We start from the raw sequence: 25,548 nt of genomic DNA on the forward strand, positions 1-25,548 counted from the left end.
CCATTATGTAGCATGATGTCTTAGGTTCAAAGTTTTCTTAAGGAAATTCTAAAGAAGCTAAGACAATAAGGAAAGACACAGTGAAGGATTAGTAAGAATACTTAAAATGTATGTATTCAGTCACTTTAGAAGAACAATAGATTATTTTTATCCATTTTTTAAAGATGTTATTTATTTATAGTAAGAAAGAGGGGAAGGGAGGGAGAAAAAGAGGGAGAGTAATATCGATGGGTGGCTGCCTCTCTCATCCCCCCCACTGGGGACCTGGCCTGCAACCCAGGTGTGTGCCCAACCGGGAATCGAACCAGTGACCCTTTGCTTCACAGTCTAGTACTCAACCCACTGAGCCATAACAGCCAGGGCTTTTTTTTTAACCAATGCATTTTAAAGGAGCTCTAGAACATTTTGGTTAGTCATTACTGATTTATTTACTTGAAAGCTGTATATATCAAAATTTTTATGTAAATAATACATGGGCATATTTTGTCTTGGGTTGAATTTTATGGCAGCAGAGATTCTGAGGGGGCACCTGAGGGAGCATTCTCAGAAGACACCTGCCATGGAGACAGGGAAACGGGAGGGCAGGAAAAGAAGGCAGACAAGTCATTGGTTGCAGGAGCATTCCAACCTCAACCTGATCTCGCCAGCAGTTCCATGGGCGAATCGTAGCAGATTCAGAGATGGGAGTTGCTGCCAGGTGGCACCCATAGCCAAGGGCCCAGAGGTTAGGCAGTCATAACTGGGAATATGTGTACCAACCACATATATATATATACGAGTTCTGTTGGGAAAAAGTCCAGCCATTGTTAATACAACAAGAACAGTTTGCATGACATCAATGTAACCTGGCAGCCAAGGAGAGTGGACTGGAATGTGCATGTGTGAACAATGAGGACTTCACTGTACTAGTCAGTGGGGGAGGTAGAGCATCTGTACTGTGTGGCCGTCATATTCAAAATGATTGAGTAAGTAGGGCAATGAATCTGCATCCAATTTTGCAGTAAGCTTGAGCATTCCTCCACAGAAACTATTCAGATGGTTCAGAAGGCCACAGCTATGGGCAGCTGGTGGCTGGCAGCTTCATCATGACAACACACACACTCATGCATCACATCTCATGAAGAGTTTTTTGGCAAAACATCAAATCACCCAGGTGACTCAGTCCCCCACTACAGCCCAGATTTGGCGACCTGTGACTTCTGGCTTTTCCCAAAACTAAAATCACCCTTGAAAGGGAAGAGATTTCAGACCATCAGTGAGATTCAGGAAAATAAGATGGGTCAGCTGATGGAAACTGGGAGACCTGTGTGAGGTCCCAAGGTGCCTACTTTGAAGGGGACTGAGACAGCATTGTCCTATGTACAATGTGTCTTATATCTTGTATCTTCTCCAATTAATGTCTCTTTCTCATATTACATGACTGGCTACCTTCCGGACAGACCTCATATTTGTCTCTCTCAGTCCCCTCTCCACATAAAATGTCCTCAGACTGTCAAAGTTGCACGGTGCCTGCCCTCAGCAGGTGTTCAATTTAATAGCTAATTAAATAGCTAATGGGTAAATAAACACATGGATAGATGCTGCAGAAAAGACTCTGAAGAACTAGATACTAAGAAACAGATAATAGTAACTAGCATTTATAAAACATTTCCATGTGCAGATGCCATGCATGGATTATTACCTAAGGGAGAAACTGCTGGACCCCATTCTACACCTGCAGAAACTGAGAGGGATATGTTTTCCAGAGCCACATAGCTGGTATGATACAAGAGCCCACCCTCTTAACCTCTTCATTATACTGAATGCTCAGAAATGATGAAGGTAAAATAAATGGGGTAAAACAAATGTTGAAAACCACTTATCTTGGGTTATATATACTTTCATAGAGTGGCTTTGTTTTCCTTTCAGAAGATAGAATTAACAGCTACATCGCTCTCGTTCTAAAAGGTCAGGTTTCTGGACTCCAAGATGGTTCTTGAATAAAAATTAGAAATTCTAGAATCTTTGGATCATGAAGACTGGTTGAAACATCTAGAAGACTCCCTGTATTTTTTTCTGTTATATGATAGATTGACCATTGAATATATAGGTATGTAACTATACTTTATAAATTGGTTGTTTATGTTTTGCCTGGTTGTAGTTTAAAATATGCTATGAATATTTTTGGAAGGTATGAGATTAAAGGGGATGTTTATTATTTTTCAGCATTCCTCCCAGACTCGAGTTTCCAAACTCAAAATCCCATAAATCTTATGAGATTAAACCTCTCACACATTTGGGGCCTTTCTAAGGAGTTGTTTCACTCTTCTCCAGGGTAATTACTGATTTGCTCCGTGCCATATATGAGATAACCAACTTAAAGTTTAAGCCAAATCCCATTGTAACTCGCTTGATATATAAAAGAAACAAATAATACATTTTAAATGAATACTAATATTATCTTCAAGTGTGATAAGTATCTGGCTACTTACAAATCTTTACAAATTGCATATCTGGATTTTAAAAAGAGAAGCTATATTGATTTCTTTTCAATGTGTGCTCAGATGATGATGTTCAGCCCCTCAGCTGTCACCCAGCTGTGTTAATTGTGACGAGGCAAATACAGAACTGGAGTCTGCACATTTATAATAATGATCCTGACTCTTCTGACAAGACAGCTAAGTAGGTCATGATTTTATGCCAAAAGGAAATGGCCTTTTAGTGGTCAAAGGACTGTTGTTTATATTCTGTGGAGAACTATTATGGTGATCTAGTACTAATGTCATTGCTATAGTTTCTCATTCCAAATTCATTACTTTATCTACAATCTCCCATTTTTGGCTTCCCAACCAGGAAATAGTGGTGGGATTTCTTTTAAAGTATTTTAAAATTCAAGAAAGCATTTATGATACAGTTATTATTACCAGCTTTCGGGGTGAACACAAATCTAGCCTAGCGTTTAGGGCATGGTTTTTGTAACACCTTATACTCCTTTTTGAGGCAAAACTAAAAAGCAAAAGCAATAATAAGACCTAGGAAGTTGTCAGAAAGATATATAAGTCATTTGGGACCTAAGAGAATTTATCTCATTTTCAAATGCTCGCAGAAAATGTGATTCTATGTAAACAGCCATTTGCTGCTCCCCTAATAGGGTAATACGTAACACTATTTTGAAATTTACTGGGTGCCACCACAGTAATCATGGATTCTCCTAATTAACCCTTTTAGCAATCTACAACCATGTGACATAGGTACTATGGTCATCACCTTTTTATGGATAAGAAAAGAGACTTAGAGAATCAGCAACACCTCCAAAGTTAAATAACTAGTGATAATGGATCTCGGATTTGAATCTAAGTGGTCTAGCTCAAGAGTCTCACTCTGTGCCTTTGAGCATCATATGTGGTCAAAGCAAATAGCACATGGTTGACATTATTGAGGAACCTGATTCTCCTACCAGATAAAAAATAGTGTAGATCTGGCTGAATGTTTTGTGATTCATAAATTGTTATTAGATATAGAAGAGTATCTTCACTAAATCTGATGGGGCAGCCAATAACCCAGATGAGGACATTTATGAGTCCTGAATTTTGGGGGTCAAATGCCTTGTATTGCTCATTAGTTTCTTTAATCCTTAACGCCCCCCGCCCCATACTTCCTTCTAAATTGCCCTTTTCTCTCTGAAAAGAGACCAGTTAATCTTCTTTCTCCCTTGATCTCCACTGTACTTTTCAATATAGCTCTGTTCCAGCCCTTTTTGTGTGTTAATGTTAGTGTTAAGTTTATGACCCCCTCCCTGGACTATGAAATCTTTAAGGGCAAGAGTCCTATTTTCTGAGCACTGAACCTCCAGTGCATGGCATATAGTAGGTGCACACTAAATGCTTTTTTAAAGATTTTTATTTATTTATTTTTAGAGAGAGGCAAAGGGAAGGGGAAAGAGGGAGAGAAACATCAATGTGTGGTTGCCTCTTACACGCCCCCCACTGGGGACCTGGCCCACAACCCAGGCATATGCCCTGACTAGGAATCGAACCAGCAACCTCCCGGTCACAGGCTGGCACTCAAGGCACTGAGCCACACCAGCCAGGGCATTTTTTTTAATTAATGAATTTATAAAATTTTAAAAAAATATTTATAAATAGTAGTATCACTTTCTCACTTACCTATAAAGCAAGTTCCTACTCAGACAGAGGACATTCATAAAAGATGAAAACACAATCCTTGCTGTTATATGATACTGGAGTAAAAAATCTTTGCATATGACACCTACAGCAGATGTTAAGTACTCAATAAATATTTGTTGAGTAAATGGAAACCAACCATGAGAATTTACTAGGGAATAGAGAAACTGATTATGTAACTCACAGCTTTTAAAAGACACAGGGCCTAGGAATACCCACAAATAATCTTTAAATCTGGAGTTTCCTCAACAATATTCTCTTCATCCATTATTTGGGGGTGCTAAATATGAGGGTCTGCCTCTCCCTTCACTGCTTCTGCAATGAAGGATTGCAGTAGAAGAAAGAAAAGATCAGAGACATCCTGGGAGAGTTTGAGTGTGGTGATGGCGCCCTAGGCTGCTGGGGAAATGGTGAGTTGTCTACTTTAGGATAAGGAAGAGTTTTGCTTAGAAAGAAAGTAGTCCTGTGGGATGTGATAAATTTTCTAGATGTCCTACAAAGTCAGTTGGTCATTTTGTAAAAAGCTCACATATTGCCTTTTCTTTTGTGTGATCCAAGCTGCTTCATTCTAGAAACCTAAAGATTGCACTTGAAGTTGGCATTCATTTCATTTTTCTCAGGCTTAACTTTTTTGCATTTGAATTTGGCATAAATTTTGTTTTTTTCAGGTTTAACATTTTGCCCTGAGGCTTTTGTGGGGTTGATCTCTATTGAAAAAGATAAATTTAAAAAGAGAGAATGAGCCTGATCTTTCCAGAGCCTAAATTAGCCCCTAGTCACACATCTGGCTCTTGGGCAGCACAGCGTTTTTTTCCGGGCTTCCAGGGTACCACTTAAGGCTCTGCAGCAGAAGACACTTGAGCACTGGAGAAAACGGAGCCTGTAATTAGGAAAGGCACCAGATGTCACACGAGGCTGAAGTTTGACTTCTGAGACTGTTGACTAGTTTCTTTAGTTTGGAAGCTTTCTTGGTAAAGGTTTGCATCTTTATCCCGCCACCTTGTAGTTTTGTACAACCTCAAATTGCTGGAATGCAGGGAGGACAGAAGAGAAAATAAAAAGGAAAAAGGGTATTTTCATTAATTAAATTTTCTGCTTCTTTCAGTTTGAGGAGTATTTGTTGTCTAACTGCTGGGCTCAGAGCCCTGCGAGGTAGAGTTGAAGAAAAAAATAGGAGCTGCACGATGTGATTCTTGTCTACGATGAGTATATCTTGTGTCTTCTTCCCCATTCTCTTCTTTTAACCTTTCTTTATCAAGTCTTTTCAAAGTATTTTAGCCATCATTGGTGTCTTAATAAGTCTGGAAAAGCTAATATGATATAATGTTCCCTCTACGTATTTTCAGTGCTCAGCACATGTCTGGCACAAAGAAGGGGCTCAATAAATCTTTGCTGAATTGCATCATGGAGGTAATACAAGGGATTGGATAGAATCTATATTGGTTCTAAGACATATTCTAAAACTGTACTTATTTGTCAAAATTCATGTTATCAATCTATTTGCAGGGTTCTCGATCTATTTTTTCATTTACTTTTGCGTAAGAAGCAATATATCACACAGTAATATCATCTTGATGAAATATTAAATCCTTTGACATCTACTAACTTATTTGGCAATTTAATTTCGTTTCACTTTGCCCCCAGCATTATTGAGATATTACTGACATAACATTGTATAAGTTTAAGGTGTACAACATGATTTGATGCATGAATTTAGTGTGAGATGATTACCTTAATGAGGTTAGTTAACACTATCGCCTCATATAATTATTTTGTGTGTGTGGTGACATTTAAGATATTTCTCAGCAACTTCCAACTATACAATTGTTAACTATAGTCAACATGCTATACGTGCTATACGTTAGATCCCAAATCTTAGTCACCTGACCAACATCTCCCCATTTCCCCCACCCTCCAGCCCCTGGAAACCACCACCATTCTACTCTCTGTTTCTATGAGTTTGGCTCTTCTTTTTTTTTTTTTAATCCACATGGAGCAACTTAATTTTGAATGTGTTCTATCATAGTGCCTACAATTCAGTGAGCAAAATATCGATCACTTCATATTCATTTATGATCTGGACATGGTCAGAATGAGGATATCTGTCCAGGTCTCTACCTGAGCCTGAAAAATTTAAATAATCAACTACTGCAATGCCTGCCCTTCAGCTCAGGACCTGTTCCAGATCTCAGTTCTCATCACCAAACTGGATTATTTATGCTTTGGTCCTTGTCTCTCATCAGCAACCTTATACTGTGACCTAAGGTCCAGCCTCTTTCTTTCTTACTGTGGGTGGCCTGGCTTTGGATCCACCATCCCTTCATGAGACAGTCAGAGCAGGGAGCTCTGGGAAAGGAGTCTGGAATGCTGCCTCTCAGTCAGGGGCAGAGCTGGGGCCCTGGCCAGGATGTGGGAGAAGTAGCGGGGCCAGGCCATGCCTCAAGTGCCGATGGATGGAGCTGTGGGGAGGAACCACAGCAGCTGCTACAGGAAGTGCCAGCCAGAGACAGATCCACGCCAGAAATCTATTCTCCAGTGCCAGAAAGGCTCTTAAAAGGAGGGCAGGCCTACTCTTTCTTTGATTGCAGAGGGAGGATTGAGTGGTGATAAGAGGAAAACAGTAAAACCCACACTTGGTGATTTTTGCCCTGTCAACAATCTAAAAGTCAGTGCTGTCTGCAGAGAGAAATTTTAGAAGACTGCTGTGAAGTATACAACTAGGCTCAATAACAGATGAGGAGGATCAGAAGGTAGTAGCCAACTTCCTTGTGAAATTGATAGCTTTAGTCCAAAGGCTCCCCAGAGAGATCTGTATCTGGAGTTGGGATTCCATCTGCCTCTTACATCAGGTTAACTTTGCCTGTCCTTGCCCCTTCGGATGCTCCAGCCTGAGGGGTGGTTCTGCCAACAAGCACAGCCACCTAGCATGGTACACATATCATACAGAGAAATTAAATCACCTACTATGGCTCCAAAATGGAGAATAAAATCAAGAATATTTGAGTATATGACATCTGAACCTGGCGTGGTCTAGCATCTGAAGATTCTTAGAGATTTGTCTTGAGAGTGCTCCTAAAAGCTCTGATTTGTTCTGCAAATGCCCAGCTAAGACTAAGGCTGCAAGCTGATCCTGACAGCCTGGGTGGGTGGTGGAGCCCACCGTTTGATGTAGACAGATATAGATTCAGTCCTGGGTCAACCACCTACATGACCTATGACAAGTTACTTAATTTCTGAGGCTCAGTGTTTGTATCTGAAGATAATAACACCCCTTTAAATAACTTTGTAGGGATTGAATGACAAAAGTATAAAACAAAAACCCTCTAAGAATGCACGGCACATAAGAGACGCTTAGCCCTAGCCTGGTAGCTCAGTTTGTTAGAGCATTGTCCTATACACCAAAAGGTTGCAGGTTCGATTCCTGGTCAGGGCACATACATAGGTTGTGGGTTCCATCCCTGGTAGGGGCACATACAGGAGACAGCAGATTGATGTTTCTCTTTCACATTGACAGTCCTCTCTCTCTCCCACACCCCTTTCTCTTTCTGTAAAAGTCAATAAACATATCCTTGAGTGAGGATTTTAAAAAATGCTTTAAAAAAAGAGAGATATTTAAAAATAGTAACATTACCTTGTGTTTAGTGCCCTTTTGTTATTGAGTGCTGATGAAGATCCTGAAATATGTCTTTAGAGCTAGTGTAGCAAGAGGAATCAAAACTATCTGAATTTAGCCCTCTTTCCTAGGTCTCTATAGCAGGATAAGTCAGTCATTAATTGTTAAGGTTTCAAGTTAAGGAAGAAAATTTTTCTTGAAACACTTCATAACTTTTGCAACCATTTTCTCTGAAATCTCTTAATAGTGTTGAATTTTTCTTGGCAAAATTCTAGATGCTGTCTATAATCTGAATATCCAGTGAAATAAAGATTCTGTACAAGAAGCTAAGGAAAGAAGAAACTGCCAGTCAGATAGCCACAGCTTCCTAATGTTTTGTTCTTGTCGCTTTGCATACCCGTCCTGTCTGTTTTTTGATCTATCTTCTTTCATGGTTTGCTCTTATTTCATTGTTAGGAAATATGTTCTATGCATCTCCATGGAGCAGGGCCATTCCATAAGAATTCTGCTCATCCAAACATGGTTTTGACGTGGCTTTCTCAGACAGAATATTGTCCCTAACCACCCACCCCCCCAAATCCACTTAGGTGTTTCTCTTTCTCATTTTGTGATTAATTATGAAGGTTTAGAAACGTGGATCTGGAGAATAATATAAACTATCATCACTCCATTCCTGATAACTACAAATTTCACTCCAGTTACCACACATTTTTAAATTATTACTATTTTAGTACAATCTCCAATTTTGTTGGAGAAAAAAAATACCAAACAATCAAACATTTAAAGGGAAATCTCTAAACCTATAAAAAAAAGAAGATTTAGCCCTGGACAGTGTGCCTCAGTTTGTTGGAGTGTCATCCTGCAGACCGAAGGGTTGTGGGTTCAATTCCCAGTCAGAGCACATACCCAGGTTGCAGGTACATGCAAGAAAGTGAACAATCGATGTCTGTCTGTTTGTCTGTCTCTCTCTCCCTCCCTCCTCCCCCTCTCTAAAAGCAAAAATGAAAAAATGTCCTCGAATGAGAATAAAAAATTAAAAAAGAAAATTTGAAGGGTGAGTTACTTGCATGTTGAGGGATCTCCAGTAGTAAGTGATGAAAGCCACTGGTGAAGAGGTTGCTCAATTGAAATCCCTTACTCGAAATCCCTTATTCGGAACCAGGGAGCAGTAAAAAATTCAAGAAGCTGCTTTGATGTGCAGAGAATGATACTTATGGGGTATATAAAACTGAGGCGAAACTAATAACAGAGCCAATTTATTTCCTTCTGAAATGATGAGACAGACTTAAATTTAACAAAAAGATGGAATCTGGAGAGACTGAACTGATATTCTCCCTTTCAAGTACCTTTAGGATGTTTTATGGACCTACCATTCCTAGCTACCAGAGGTAAGAAAGCAGAAATCCCTGTCTCTATAGAGAAGATCTGGGCAGCCTCTTGCAGCCTGAAAGCCAAAAAAAACAAAAACTCGTTTCTGCCATTAAAGATGCAAGCTGTCATTGTGGTGCCTCAGATGGATCCTACTCCTTATACTATAATTTCCATTCCTAATCTAGATAAATTTTGTATGAATTTGAAAGCTGTTAGAACATTTGTTATTCAAATTAAATATTTGAGTGAAGTAGGGAATTTGGAAAGCATTTTATTTTGAAATTTCCAATTGACCTCCCCAGTCCTCTTATATTAAAGGACACAAAACAGATTATGCAGCTGTGTCTTCTGTTCTTTTTCTCAGAATAAAAAGAGTTTTGTTAAGATTGCTAGAGACTATATATCAGTCACCAAAAAGAGAAAGTGCTCGTCTAATCACAGAATCTCAGAGCTGGGACCAACCTCAGGCATCACCTGGCCTAGTGGGGCCCAACCACTCCTGCCCATGGAAGATTGTTTCTGACCCATGAGATGTAAATAAACTTCTATTCTTAGAATCTTTATCACCCTTTACCTATGCTACCCCTGCAGTGTTATCACTTCTGCAATCCTTTGTATTTTGAAGTTAACATCATAGGTTTTTGCAGCTCAAAACCTTTTTAAAAAAATCTAAAGAAAATGCATTGCTAAGAACACCTTGATATAGGTGAGGGTTTCTCAACTTTGGTGCTACTGACATCTTAGACTGGATAATTCATTGTTTGGAGGGGGCTGTCTTGTGCTTTGTAGGACATTTAGTAGCATCCTTAACCAGGACACCTCCTTCCAGTCCCCACCCAGTCTGACCACCAAAAATGTCTCCCAACATTGCTAAATGTTGGGGCAAGAAGACAGGACACACAAAATTACTCCTGGCTGAAAAACCATTGATGTGTACAGTTTGTTCTAAAACAAAGATAAGTAAAATGTTTGATGATTTAAAAGCCAGTTCTCCACTCACCATATATACACCCTCTCCAATACTGCATGTTACCATTTTGTAAAAACCTTTGCCAATTTGGTGGCAGTTCTGATAGTACTCAATCAGAAAGCTCTCCAAGAACTGTATGCCACATTTTTTGCTAAAAGACTGGAGGGAAGAGTCCCATACTAGTTCTGGAGTTGTAGAAGTGGGAAATCTGGATTAAATTCTGTCCTGATACAGGAGTCAGCAGGCCTCAACTGCATCTGCGTGATCCCAGAGCCAGGTTGTCTCTGTGGGTGTCTCCTTCCTTCCTCAGGGCTCCCGTTCATTGTCCAAAAGCTACCAAGTGGTCAGGTGAAGACTAGGGCTCAGCAGTTACTCAGCAAATAGGCTTTTATGAATGGTGTTTTACCTTTTGCATTTTGCTTTCTGGATTGAATAATTAGATACTTTAATCTGTGTTAGAACTTAACATATCTCTTGTTCAAATCCATTGAAGGATAGAATAACTCCTAGGAAGTCTTTTCTTATTCTTCAGTCTCCAAGTTAAAAAAAAAAAAAGTGTGTGTGCGCGCGCACCTGTGTGTGTCCAAAGTACGGAAGCAATCAATGATGCCTAATAGGATATGCTCCCTCAGCCCTAGGGACCCAAGGAGAAAAGAAGAAGAAGGACCACAGTTCATGCCAAGCTCTGTGCTGGTGTGTCAAGTATACCATCTCCTTGGGCCTCACAGCAACTCCATTGTGGAGATGCTAAGAACAAAGGGAATAAGTTGTTCAAGGTTAAACAGCTGCTGCAGGAGGAAACAAATTCAGATCAAGCTCTGGCACAGTTGTAATATCCCTGAGCTCAATTTGCAAGCCTCCCCTGACTTACCTGCCCCACATGCCCAGGCCTCAGCCAGGGCACCCGCACCAACGCTGACTGCCCCAGCCAGCCACTTCATCACCCCCACCGCATGGGAGCCCTGCACAGGCGGCTCCCAGGCCCCGCCAGACCCACAGTGGCTCTGGCTCCTTTCCGCGGTTCCAGATCAGAAGCTGTGCTGATCTCTAGGGCATGCGCCTGCCTTCCCAGTGGTGCCCCAGAGGTGAGGCAACATAACAAAGAAGTGGCCGGAGGATCTAACTCCTTGTTAGGGAAAAGTTGGGCCAGCGAAAGAAAAACCTGAAAGGAGCCAGCACGTAAATGCCTCTCCCTTACTCCCCCGTCACACTGTTCTGAGATGTCATGAGACCCAGCAACCAGCAGTGTCTTCTTATGAAACTGATACACAGCTCAGTAATGCACCATCATAAATTTACTTCCTTTCCTTTTTGGCCTCACTTCCCTTTTTCCCTCTCACATGTGAGCGTGCACACACACACACACACACACACACATTACTCCTAATAAAGGTTCACGCCTGTAAGTTTTGACAATAGGCTCTGTTTTCTAGGGATCCCTGGCTAAAACATAAGTGTGTGCTCTTTCATTTATAAAGTGACAATGTTCCCACCCATCCCTCAGAAGTCCAAGAAAAATTGAAAATAATACCCCTCTTAGTAGATGTTACCCTTTACTGATGATAGTTAACATATTTTGAAAGTCAAATAAACAGGCTAATTGGATGTAAAATATGTGTTTCTATCTTCATTTGTTCTACATGTTTTCTCTACAACTGAACAGGAAGGAAGATCTTTGTACAGTGCAACTAATGACATTGTAGGTACCATTCTGAGCATCTTATATACTTTCCTTTTTTTCCCCATTTGGCTTTATAATTGGTAGAACTGAACAGGTTTTAAAAACAGAACAACTATTTTGTCAATTAAATTTTGTCCCCAATTCCTGACTTCATAATGTTAAGTAATTTATGTAAGACGGGTGGCAGTATAAATTGTAGGAAATAAAACCCACCAAATAAAGGTCTTTGGATTCATTTGTTTAATATAGGGATAGAACATTTGTCAATACTAGGCATCATAAAATGTAAACACAGTTACTGTCATAAACCTGGAAATAGATTCAAGGACTAAAAGTGGTGTTGTTTAGTTACCCTCTTTGCATATAGTACAATGGACATAAGAAGAGATCCAAATTACAAGAGAGGCAGAAAAAAATTGAGTTCTTTAAAGATTCGGTAAACTAAGTTTTATAGCAACATCCAGGTTTACCTTCCTTTCACCAGCCATGAAAGGCTGTGGCACTGAAGTAAAATGAAAATACCTGATTGCTCTGTAGCCTAACCCCTGGACGCCCTCCTCCACATCCCCTGGCCAGGCAGACTCTACCAGTTGCTGCTTCCATTTATACCTCAATCTTCACTGTGTCCAGGGGGTACTTGGCCTCATTGGCAGGATTAACCTTCTCTGTCCGAGTGGGCCACACAAGAGCCTGCAGGGAGGGGAGGGAGCTCTTTTGATAGCCAGACCTAACGCTGACACCCAACAAGATCAGGCGGCACAGGTGAAATGAATACCTTCTTGCAGTTATTTGCTTTCAGTTTGAGTTCTTCAACTGTTATTTGTTTAAGAAAGTCAGATTCTTGCACCCCTAACTGGGATCCACAACACTTAAATACGGCTTTTGGATTGAACAAGAAGACCCGAAGGCTTATAGCAAATCCTGTGTGAAAGTTAAAAATCAATCAATCAGTCAATCAATCAGTGAGCGACCATGGAGTATGCCTGCAGGAAGCAGTGTGTTAAGACAGCACTAACCGTACCTTTGGGTCTCCTTGTACCTGCCCTGATGATCACCACCTGCTTTTCTCCCGCTGCTTTTAGACAAAGGGCTGTGTTAGCACTTCCCTGAGCGGAAGGGCTGTATTTGTCTTACTGTCATGGTCTATGAAGCCTAATGCGATGGAAAGTCATCCTCAGTTCAAGTCCTAGCTCTCCTGCTTATTACCTGTGTAACCTGAGAAGGTTGTGGTATCTCTGAACAGATATTTCCTCACCGGTAAAATAGAAAGAAAACGATCTGCCTTACATTTCCCAGAAGCTAATGCGACCTAACGAAAGGCCCAGGGCTGTCCCACCTGCAGCCCGCAGACCACACGCGTCCCAGGATGGCAATAAATACGGCCCAACACAAAATTGTAAATTTACTTAAAACATTATAAGATTATTTTTGTGTGATTATGTGTCGCGGTGTATTTTATGTGTAGCCCAACACAACTCTTTTTCTTCCAGTGTGGCCCAGAGACACCAAAAGTTTGGACCCCCCTGGAAACACTTTGAAGCACTATATAAGATGTGTTTCAACCGTGTAAGGGGAGGCAAGGAAATGGCCTAATTTAGGTTTCTAAGTATCCCTCACTAAGCATAATGAAACCCTTCAGCCCTGGTCAGGTGGTTAAGTTGGTTAGCACATTGTCCCATGAACTAAAAGTTTGCAGGTTCAACTCCCAGTCAGGGCATATGCCTAGGTTGCCGGTTCAGTCCCTAGTCAAGGCACATACAGGAGGCAATTGAATGATGTTTCTCCTTCACATCCATTTCTCTCTATCCCTTACTCTCTCTCTCAAAATCAACATGCATATCCTCAGGTAAGGATTAAAAATAATAAAAATAATAATGATGAAACATTTCCATAGAAAAATATAAAGGAATAAATCATTTATATCTTCCTAAGTATCTGCAATGTAATAATTAAGATTTAAAGTTAAAGAATTGAGACTCCTGACAAAAATGGAATAAGAGAGACTGGATTTTTCTCTCCCACATGAATCAAACAAATTATATATACTTGTGTGTGTGGAGTGTGTGTGTGTGTGTGTGTAATTTTCAAGATACTGGGCATCGAGCAATGGGATGATTCCCTGAGAGACAGGAAATGAATGCAATGAGCCCCGCAATTGCCCCAGCTTAGTGCCGGAGCATCTCCAGGCTGCCGTGCAGGAGAGGGATGCCTTGTGCAGGCTGCTGCACTCCATGAGCTGAGCAGATGGAGCTGAGAGTCCAGGAGACTGAGGTAGCTCGAGTTCAGAGCACGAAGTATCAGAGATGTGAGAGCTGAATGGGGAGCAGCGGAGATCTGCAGAGGGTTCACTCTCAGCATTCAGCAGAGTGCTAATCAGGGCATGCGTGTGAGAGAACTACTTGAACCTGAGGGGGAAAAATCACCCAAGAGAATTAGTGGGAACAGTAGTAGCTGGTGCTCACACCGGGCTTGGAAGAGTGAGAGAGCCTATTTCTACCAGTCAAACTGACAAACTTATTAACTCACAAGGCACTGGGGAGAGGACTTAACGATAGTCCTGTCTCTACAGTGGGAAATAATTGGCCATAAACTAAACATTGCTCTGGTCCAGCCTAACAAATCTTTAAAAACAAGACCTGAGAGGATCAAATTGTTTCCAAGTAATTAAACTATATTCCAGAACAAAGCCAATAATATTTACAAGAATTTGAAAATACCTAGCATCTAATATGGTCAAAATGCCTGGTAGCCAATAAAAATTTACCAGGTGTGAAAAGAAACAGGAAAATATGGTTCAAAATAATGAAAAAATGTAAGTCAGAACTAACTCAGAACTGACACCAAATGTCAGAATTAGCAGAGAAGGACATTAAAAGTTACTGTAATTGGCCCTGACCAGGTACCTCATTAGTTAAAGCATTGTCCCCATACGCCAAGGTTGTGGGTTCAGTCCCCTGTCAAGGCACATACAAGAATCAACCAATGAATGCATAAATAAGTGGAACAACAAATCTATGTTCTCCCTTTATCACTCTCTCAAATCAATGAAAAAATTTTTTAAAGTTACTCTAATTGTATTTCAGATGTTCAAACCATAAGTAGTGACAGAGATATTTTTAAACACTCAAATCAAACATCTAGAAATGAAAACTATAATATCTCAGCTGAAAGATATCCAGGATGGGATTAATAGTATATCCATACAATGAAATACAACTCAGCAATGAAAAAAGAATGAGCTATGGATACAACATTGACCAATCTCGAAATAATCGTGCTAAGTGAAACAATCCAGACAAAAGGATGGCATCCTGTAAAAATCCTTTCGTATGAAATTCTAGAAGGTGTAAAATAATCTTTAGTTACAGAAAGCAACCCAGTGATCACCTGGCAGGGGGCAGGAGGAAGGAATTTTTATGGAGACACAGGAAACTTTTGGGGGTGATGGATATGTTCATTATTTTTATTTTTACAGTTTTATAGGTGTCTACAGAAGTCAAAACTGTACACTTTAAATATGTGCAATTTATTGTATGTCAGTTATAACTCAATAAAGCTGTTTTTGAAAACAAGGGAGATAGAAGTGTGTTTAGGTAAACTCTTCACAGCTTAGACAATAGAGGACTTATAAATATAACCACATGTTTCTTCAAAATTTTGTAAATTTTAGGGAATGGTAAAATAAATACTTAATTCTGTAATTTGTATTACATCTAAATATATAGTGTCTATAGACTACATCTATTACTATTTACAGTATCTAGAATGGTAACTAAAATTTGATTTGGGGTTTCTTTTTAACAATATAGGAGAAAAAATCATTTCCCTATGATTTAGAACTAAATATTTTCATGAGATTTTTTAAATTTAAAAATAAAAGTAAGCCAGAAAAACACAAAATAAATTTCAGTTTTCCTTTTTTCCAAAGCTTACTTCGTAAATTAAGAATAGTCTACTAATTTTTTAACCATAACTGACCGTACCATTGCCTAGTTTCCCAGTTTAATTTACTCGCTAATACCCCTTTCTGTTTTCTATGAGGCCTGGCCTAAAAAACTCGGTAAGTGTCTGATTAAAGGCTGGAGAGCTTTAATTCCCATGGTCCTGCTTCATTAAGGATACAACTGTGTGAAGCACACTTATGATATTTTGGAATGAACTAATTTATGTGTTCTCATGTTCCCAACTTGTGTGTCCTGATTTCCCCCAGTTTGATGCTGACCGAGACGAGGATGAGGTGTTCTATGACATCAGCATGGCAGTTGACAGCAAGTTATTTCCAAACAAAGAGGCTGCAGCAGGTAAGTCACTGTGTCCTTTGGGCAACAATATGTCCTGGTCACGTGCCAAGTGTCTGGGGTTTTGTAGTAAGATTCGAGCTCAACAAAGTGCTCTAAGGTTTTAAGGATGACGCTGTCCTGTGAGCTTTATATTTTCTGGTCTAAAAATAAAGGCACAAAACGGAAGGAAAAAAAAAAGGACTATACATCTGGCTCTTAAAGTTACTGCTCTTCTTCCAGTCATTACATACATAAATTAGGAGGAAGTCACAATGTAGCGTAAGACCTATATTACTATAATTGAAAAAAGTCTAATCTAGCCCATACTTTGTGCAAGAATTCCAAGTTACAATTCCTCCAGGACTCCCTAACCTGTACGGGCCTCTCTCCTTCTCCTCCTGGCAAAAGCCTCCTCTTAGTTCGGAGAGCCACCCCCACGTGACCCACAGTCCCTGCTGCGGCCCTGCCCCTTCTCTTCCCAGCAGTCTCGCCTGGAGGTCTGAAGGCCTTTGACAGTGGGTGGTAATGCAGAGCGATCCCACCCGAGAGGAGGCAGTGCCCACACTTCTGTCCTTGACCCTTCCGTCACTCTCCTTCACTCTCAGGGTCAACTCATTGTCCCCGAGTACTATGAATTCTCTGTGAATGACTCAAATCTTGGCCCAGTCCTGATCTTTTTTCCTCAGTTATAAGCCTCAGTGGGTAAAGATCAAAAAGCTCTGGGCTGTAAAGAAAAAAAGCTTAGCACTTAAAATTTTAAACCAATATTTAAAGCCCACTGAGAGTAGCTTCAAAGAAAGGCAGAATAAAAAGACAAGGCAGTAGTCCTTCTGGGCAGACCCACAGAGCACAGATAACTGATAAAAACTCACCTGCATAAGTTTCCAGTGATATTTACAAACGATGACCTATTGCAGGGAAAGATGGACGGTTGAGAAGCATGGAAGATCATGTAAACAAGACCGCCACTGCTCTGAAAAATGCTGTGACACCTGTGCTTTTTAAGTTAATGTTTTATTTAACACACTTATTTACACCTCTAACAACAAATATCTGATTGCTAGATATCTTCGGTTTGCTAATAGAGTACAGTGGAGTAGCTGATTTAGGCTTCTCCTTCTTCAGAACTGCCAGCATTTTATGGCTTTTAAGTGGCATTTTTCCAAAGTGGCCTCATCCTGAAATAAGGCAGCTGTGTTGGCTTCTCTGCTAGTCAGTAAACTGCCTGAGGACAGGTTCTGTATCCGTACTCTCTCCAAGTTCCCTTGGCAGAGTGCACAGTGCCTGCCCTTAGCAGATGTTTGAAGGGACCTACTCTTTCCCCTCTAAGCCTCTGAGCTTATCGCAGAGGGTGTTTGTGTGCCCGACTCCAATAGTCCTGTCCCTTCCACTCTCGAGTCCCTGAGAGCTGGCCTCTGCTCCACCTTCGTACAAACCTACAACCCCTTGGTGTTCTGCCTACATCCCCTTGGTGAGTGAAGTGAATCCGGGAGGGACCGTGGTAAACTAGAAACAAACAATGCCTCCCCTGCAGGAGGCAGCCACTTTGCAGCTCCAGGCTATTGTCATCATTAAAGAATGGGCCAGCCTTTCTGGGTCCTTCTCCCTTTCAAAAGAAAACAGAAACCTGCACCTGTCGGTGAAATCTCCAGGCTTGTAAAACTTGGCTGCCTCACCCAATTAAACAAGTCTTATCAGTGTCTTCTGCTCTGTGAATTGTCAACCCCCAAGTTCTGTCCCTTTTTTCTTTTCTCTGTCCCTCTCTGTAGAACCTCCGCTGCCCCATGGCTATCATGTCACCTCTATGTGATTAGCATTCAATTCTTCCTTTAACTTTGGTATATAAAAATTATATTTATTTAAGATGTGCAGCATGATGGTTTGGCATACGTATACATAGGGAACTAATTGCTATAGGCAAATTAATTGGCATGCATATTTACCACTTTTCTGTATGTGATCAATGGCACCTGCAATATATTCTCTTGGCTAAGTCCCAGTATTCAAAGATTATTATTAACACTAGTCATCATGCTGTACATTAGACCTGCAGACTTACTCATCCTACCTAACTGCCACTTTGTACAACTTTAGCCAACATCTCCCCACTTCCCCCTCCTGCATGTCCATGGCAACCATCATTCTACTCTGCTTGTAGCTATTTGACCTTTTTAGATTCCACATATCAGGAAGATCATGCAGTTTTTCTCTGTTAAGAGAGCCAGCCAAAAATGCGCCTACCCTCACGGCCCACACTGATCATCAGCCCTCAGGGACCCCTTGGAAGTCCAGTCCTTGTTCTCAGTCTCCAGGGCACTCATCCTAGGCTATGTCATTCCTTGCGCATCCTGGCCTCTCCCATCTGTCATGAATCTTGTTGTTGCCATGGGGATCCTCACAGAATACAGCACTGATCAGCCTGCATCCCTGACAAGAAATAAAACTTTCAATGACTTTCCTGCATGCTGAGCACCAGTACTCATAACATGGCAGAAATATCCTTAGCTTTTCTAACGTGGCCCTGTTCCCTCTACGGCATCACCTCCCCCATCACCCACAGCAGCTTCACCAGGCCCTTGAATGAATATCAGGTATTACCTGCCCCTGACCATTTGCACCAGTTACTTGGAAATGCCTGGCCCCATTGACATCGCTGTGCTCTCCCAGCTCCTAGCCCCATCCTTCACCGGCTCAGATCCTACCATGTGATTTCTCAGGAAGCTTTCTCAGGCCTCATCCCAGACAAGATGAAGCCCTCGAGTGGTACCCTGCACCTTTCCTTCAGGGTATTTATCACACTTGTGGTTTACCAAACTTGCAGTTATATAATTAGAAATGCGATTGTTAATAATTTATTTCCCTTTTTAGAGTGCAAGACTTCATGAGGACAGAGCGTGTGTGTGTGTGTGTGTGTGTGTGTGTGTGTGTGTATTTGATACCCAGCATGAATCTCACAGGCCTTTCCCAAATGGCCACCTCAGCTGGGCCACTCATCTGAGTATAATGACTCACAGCCACACCAAATCGCCTCTGTCTCCAGAGCGGAGTGTACATTCATTGCCTCCACGCCATAGAATGCCATTACGCCAGCCGCTGCACCCTTCCAGCCCCACCTGCAGTGCCTACCGCTCTCTGCAGCCCTCCATCAGTACTTCTAGCAGAGCAATCGGGCTCCAGAACTCAATCCCTCTGAGCCTCAGAGAATTGTGAGGAGTCAGTGTTTATGTGTATAAGACATATGGCTGTTTTTCCCTGGCCAGTGTGACTCGGATGGAGCATTGTTCCCATGCTCCAAAATTCCCATGGACCAAAATTCCCATTGCAGGTTCAGTTCCCATTCAGGGCACATACCTAAGTTGCAGGTTCGATCCCCAGTCAGGGCATGGACGGGAGGCAACCGATTGATGTTTCTATCTCACATCTCTCTCTCTCTCTCTCTCTCTCTCTCTCTCTCTCTCTCTCTCTCTGTCTCCACCCCACTCCCCTTCCTTCCCTCCCCCATTTCTTTCTCTCGAAGCAATGAAAGAAAATGTCCTCAGGTTAGAACTTTTTAAAAAAGCACATGGCTGTTACACTGAAAAGACTATATATGTTGGTAACTATGCTGAGGACTGAGGAGTCACAAGGGCAGAGCACATCTTATACAATCCAGCTCCTCCCCATTTCCCTAGGCCTGCTTCTACTCTCCCTCTCTCTCTTCCTCCCTCCTCATACCCCATCATAGAAGAACTGGAAAATCCCTCTTCCCTTCTCACCCAGAACTGTCCACTGACACCACATCCCTCATGGAGTTCACTTCTAGTCCCAAATACTATTAGCAATTCCCCCATCCAAAAAATATACAGTACTCTTCAAAAAAATTCTAATGCAAACTGTTACACTCTCCACACTTGCTGGAATTCAAGCTGGATGCTTATGGGAAATGCCTATTATGGTGGATTCAATGTTTGTGGAATGAATGAAGAAGATCAAAAGCTGCAAAAGTAAGATGTAATTGTCCTTTTATTCATTTTTTGCTCCTTCTGCATATACAAGTTCTGTCCAGAAGGTATCCAGCCATGTAATATGAGAAATAGAGACATTTATTGGAGAAGATACAAGAAACATTGTACATTGGACAATGAAGCCTCAGTCCGCTTCAAAGTAGGCACCTTGGGACCTCACACAGCTCTCCCAGTCTCCATCAGCGGCCCCATAGTATTTTCCTGAATCTCTGATGATCTGAAATCTCTTTCCTTTCAAAGGTGATTTTAGTTTTGGGAAAAGCCAAACTAAAGTCACAGGGCGCTAAATCTGGGCTGTAGTGGGGGGCTGAATCACCTGGGTGATTTGATATTTTGCCAAAAAACTCTTCATGAGATGTGATGCATGAGGGGGTGCATTGATGTGATGAAGCTGCCAGCCACCAGTTGCCCACAGCTGCGGCCTTCTGAGTCATCCAAATAGTTTCCACAGAGGAATGTTCAAGCTTAACACAAAATTTGATGCAGGTTCATTGTTCTACTTGCTCAGTTGTTTTTAATGTGACAGCCACATAGTACACATGCTCATTCAATGGCATCTACTGCCTCCACTGACTAGTACAGTGAAGTCATCGTTGTTCACGCATGTGCATTCCAGTCCACCCTCCTTGGCTGCCAGGTTACATCAGCATCGTGCAAACAGTTCTCATTATATTAACAATGGCTGGACTTCCTCCAGAAAAACCTCATATGTATCAAATCATAGAATTTCTAAGTATTGTTCTTACAATACCCTACCTAAAGCTGCTTGGAAGAGAAAGGACAAAGGAGAGACTACTATTGTCAAAGGGGCAGATGAAGTGTTAGGGTATTTTCTCATCCTTTACTGCCCAAGAAGTCCTGCTTTGCTGGAGTGTTTCTTTATCTGGTACTCAAAGTGGGAGGAGGACATTCCTAAAGCGTCAGATTCAAGATCCAGTAGGAGGAAAAGTCTGTAACATTAGCCCTGAAAGCATTGTTATTAGCCTTCTGGTACCTCTAAAGCCAATCTGTATCGTCTTCCCACTTAATGCGGAGACAACCTGAAAATAATATTTCCAAAGGCCATTCTACATCTAAAAGTGGTGGCACTGAGTGCTCTCTGTGGGATTTTATTTCAGCTCATGTTTTCCTCTGTGATCTATGGAAAGCATATTTATAAAGCTGAAAAGAAATCAAGAAATTCAAAGTTGGGGGAAGTAAAAGCCATAGTATCACTTTTTCAAATATCCTAATTTTGCTCTCTTTTTTTGAGTACAAGATCATTAAAGTTGTTTGGTATGTTAATCTGTCCAGTGAAAGAAGGCAAAAATGTATCCATATGGCTATATTTACCTCCCTATTTTGTACCTCAAACCTTAGGCTGTTATTAAAGGTCCCATTTTCAGCAAACCAAGCAACGAATACAAAAGAAAATGAAAGCTATTCAGTCATTATCTGAGCTGATAATAACATCCTTTGTCTATTGCCTTCTATGATATATTAGTACTGTTGCCAAGAGCAACAACCTGTCAAGAAATTTCATCCTTTTATGATACAATAAAATTTCTGTTAAAAGCATTTTATTGGGAAAGTCAATTTCTTCTTCCTTGTAAGCACAGGTTTTTGTTGTTTTCTTTTTTTTTAACAAAGTCTCTCGCTGAAAATAGTTTTCTAATAATCTTGTTCCAGTTTCAAATATTAATGTGTAATATCTCTTACTGGGTTGTTTAAGAGCCCTTCACTTTATACTCTCTGTAAAACAACCAAAAGAACAGTTTCTAACTAAATAAAGTAAGTAGGACACAGGAACTATAACAGGTATACATTTAATAAGTCTTTGTGTTCGTATCACATTGCTCACCTCACATGAATCACTATAAATATACGCGAGGTGAGGGAATCATTTGAGTACCCATCACCACTCTCGCTAGTCAGTGGTGGATAATATTCATACTGTGGAAGTAATGGAAACTAAATAAAATTGCCATCACCTTGAGTGATGCTGTCACTAGCAGCCCCTTGAATGTCACAGGCTGGAGTGACACTCCTTGATTCTACTTCTAATTGTTCCATTTCTGCAGCCACCCAGGGTCCCGCCTCATCACCAACCACTCACTGCTCCTCATTTTCCCAGAATGTAGAAGAGACAGCAGCCTCCTCCAGGTCCTCTCGTATCAAGTGCTACAACGGAAGGTCATGCTCATGAGGCCTTTTGGGATGGCTCCTGCTTAGAACTTGGAGTCAGCAGGATGTGTTAGGAGAACTGGGAGCTATGGCTTCTGTCTTCATCTCATTTTCTGCATGATCTTGGCCAAGTTACTTAACTTCTCTGCAGCTCATTTTTCTCTGTTCTAAAATGAAGGAGTGGGATTCTGTGAAACACTGGTTCTAAAATGTCTGTGCTCTTACAATGAAAAAATATACATTTTGTTTCTGATATCTTTACTGCCTTGCAACACATACGTACAAACTGATCTTTAGACTGGGCTTTGAGACAGTCAACTATCTCGGCCCTAAGACACACCTTACAAAAACTTTCATTTGAAAAACACCAAAAGCACAACGATAGAAAAGTTATATGTAATCCCCCTTTTTAAAAAATAAAATATATATTATTTTATTACATGTAAAATAAAAATTTCTGTATCACCCCTCTAGTCTCACTCTGTTACTAGTGTGGGGTGCAGAGTCTTCCCAACTCCATTCTAGCAAGCACTTTATTAACAACAATGGAATTGTCAAGGACCACTCCGACAATGCAATTGGTATCCCCTGGAATTGTGCCGCATGCACCTATATGTGGCAACTCCATGATTGGTTACTTTTGTAAAATGGCTTGATGGGTCAAGTATCTCTGCTTTGAAAAACTTAATGACCCTTTAAAAAAAATTTAAAGATACAAACAACAATAGTGGTACTGCTTAGTAGTTAGTCATTTCGGTAAACAGCAGGAGTGATGATGAGAAGAGTTGAGAAAAGACTATGTGAGGGCCTACGTTGATTCTCTTTCTAAAAGGAAGTATGAAAGCATTTCTGGGAAGGTCCATATCTGAGAAGGGTGTGAGTTTCTTGGTGTTTTTATTTAAAAATCCATCTTCACTAAACATTACTCATTTCATATTGTGGTCAAGAATTATTCGGCAAGGCCAAGTTTAGAATGAAACGCGGAGGAGCTTATTTCTTCATAGAGTGCATAGCGTTTATGGGCAGCGCTGAATTCTCTCTCACTGGCTAGTTAGGTGATGGCCCCAGGAGTGGGCAAAAGGAGGTTTACAGTAACGAGCGTGCAAAACATTTATTTTTGTATTATTATTTATTGCATTATTTATTTACATTGCGCCTGTAAATCTACTTTTGCCCGCCTCTCTATTTCCCAGCAGGAAAGTCATTAGATGAGGACAATGAATCCATTCTGCTGCAGAAGCCCTATTATGAAAATTACCAGTTTAAGTTTGAGCCTTGGGGATTTACTGGGTAAGCAATTTAATGTAACCAGTAGTACCTAGGGAGGGAAAAAACTATTAATACATTAAGTTGACCCGATTTTTCTCACCTTCAGGGACTAAGGTGATACAAAGGCTAGAGGAAAAACAGATTTTCTTGGACTGAGCAAACTCAGCATGTCTTATTTCTAAGAACCCCTTGCTCTTCTTACCCTCTGGCCTTCGCTCATGTTGTTCCTTCCGCCTCAGCTTCTGTTGCACACCCCCAAACAGCTTTCCTTCTGGACACCGCTGTCACCCTCACAGTTCAGGCCGATGGATTAGTTCCTTGTGAAGAATCCCACCTCCACTACTAGTCATAATTAGTGGCCTTTTTCTTTTTGGTTTCTGAACCTGCTGTTGACAAACACATCTCCTTCTCAAGATTGTCTTCTTAAGGGTAGAGACAGTGTCCACAGCGTCCGCATTTTCCATCTGCAGACCCAACAGTGCCTGGCAGGTGGGAATAGTCTGGAAATATTTGCAAAGTGAATGTAATCATAAGGATAATATGGAAACCTAGTGGGAGATTGTTTGCTTTAGAACCATGCATAGACGGCCTCCATCAGGTAACCTTTTCTTTCCTAATCTTAGGTTCAAGTGACCTTGATCCTTCAATGATGCTGGACACTGGAGAGGTCCTTGATACAGGATCTGACTATGAAGATCAGGTAATTAGAATCGAAAAACATTTCTCTGTTTAAATATTTTTAATTTTAGCCTTTGTTAATGTTTCATGAAAATTAGAATTATGTCATTTTTTAAAAATGTTTACTGTAACACATATCCCGTGACAAATCATAGTAGCCTACAGCTTTCATTCATTAAATTTGGTCCTTGAGCTCTTCCTTATCCACAGATTCGAAATGGTAATTAATTAAAGAAAAGTTTACAGTTAGACGGTCCATGTGATAGAAATGAGATTACATGAGTTATCTTGCCCAAGAATTTGCTTGTATCTCTCTCCCTTAACCAGTAATAAACCAAAGGTATTTATTAAGCATTGACTACAGGTTTGGGCCTCTGCTTTTCTATTTCTAACCTTTGAAAGGGACTGGTGGTCAAGGACACACTGCCAGAGAGTTGAATGTATTTTCTATTTGAATAAAAGAAATTTATCTGGGTCATCTTCCTCTCAGCAGAAGAACTCTCCCTACTGCTATATTTTAATGATGCAAAATAGTTGGCAAATGATCCAATTCTCCAGTTGGGCTTTATTTTTAAAAAAGGATAATGTCTGAAACTCCCTTCCACCTCTCATCAGTGCTCCTCTTCAATGGCTGAAAGCCAAGTGAACATGTTCTGGGATTTTTTCCCCACCTTCAACTAATATATGTCACAAATAAAGCAGATCTGACCACTGTCCAAATTTAATGGGTGGCTACACATTCCATATACATATCCAGAAACTATTGTCACAAGCATTAAGTTTCCTTATGTCACAAAGCAAGAAGTTATTGATGAGTGATACAATGACTACTGTATACTTATAACATTTTTAGCATTTATTAGGCACTTACTAAATACTAAACATTGTGCCAAGTTTCTTAATTTGAATATCTCGGTAACCCCTCACAACATCTTTAGGAAATAGGAAGTATTATATGTGTATTTCATAGATAAGAAAATTAAGCAGAGAGTAATTTGCCCAGTTATACAGCAGCTTCACAGTGGGGACATAAACTTCAAGCACATTCCCTGCTCCCATTCCTAGCTTCCAAAGACAGGCCATTTGCTGGCACAGTTTTGGAGCCTCTTCAGTTGCTAACCCTTAAGACCTCAGCATAGGCAAACACCAAACCACCACTGCTGAAGTTGAGCTCACAATCCAACAGCACAGGCTGTGCAAAGAAATAAACTGTAAAAAGATTTCCAGCTGATTCAACAACGGAAAGGCTTCACACCCCCAAAACTAGAAATAACAGAAAAGTCTGAAAGAAATCTTAAGATAGCAATATTTTAAATATCAAAGAGATAAAAGGAAGATTAGAAATCCTGAAACAAG

The 25,548-nt window shown here is 40.7% G+C and overlaps 1 protein-coding gene across 1 annotated transcript in view; it reads left to right on the forward strand.

The window, feature by feature from the left end:
- AK5 (adenylate kinase 5) overlaps positions 1–25,548 on the forward strand; it is a 202,618-nt gene that overhangs the window by 89,772 nt on the left and 87,298 nt on the right. Inside the window, exons 7-8 of the mRNA XM_054566867.1 lie at positions 16,009–16,099; positions 24,138–24,214. Coding sequence (XP_054422842.1) covers positions 16,009–16,099; positions 24,138–24,214 — 168 coding nt within the window. The remainder of the gene's footprint in view (positions 1–16,008; positions 16,100–24,137; positions 24,215–25,548) is intronic.

Source organism: Pteronotus mesoamericanus, unplaced genomic scaffold (assembly GCF_021234165.1).
Source record: "Pteronotus mesoamericanus isolate MK-2021 breed Mesoamerican mustached bat unplaced genomic scaffold, CSHL_Meso_final contig_181, whole genome shotgun sequence".
Taxonomy (NCBI): domain Eukaryota; kingdom Metazoa; phylum Chordata; class Mammalia; order Chiroptera; family Mormoopidae; genus Pteronotus; species Pteronotus mesoamericanus.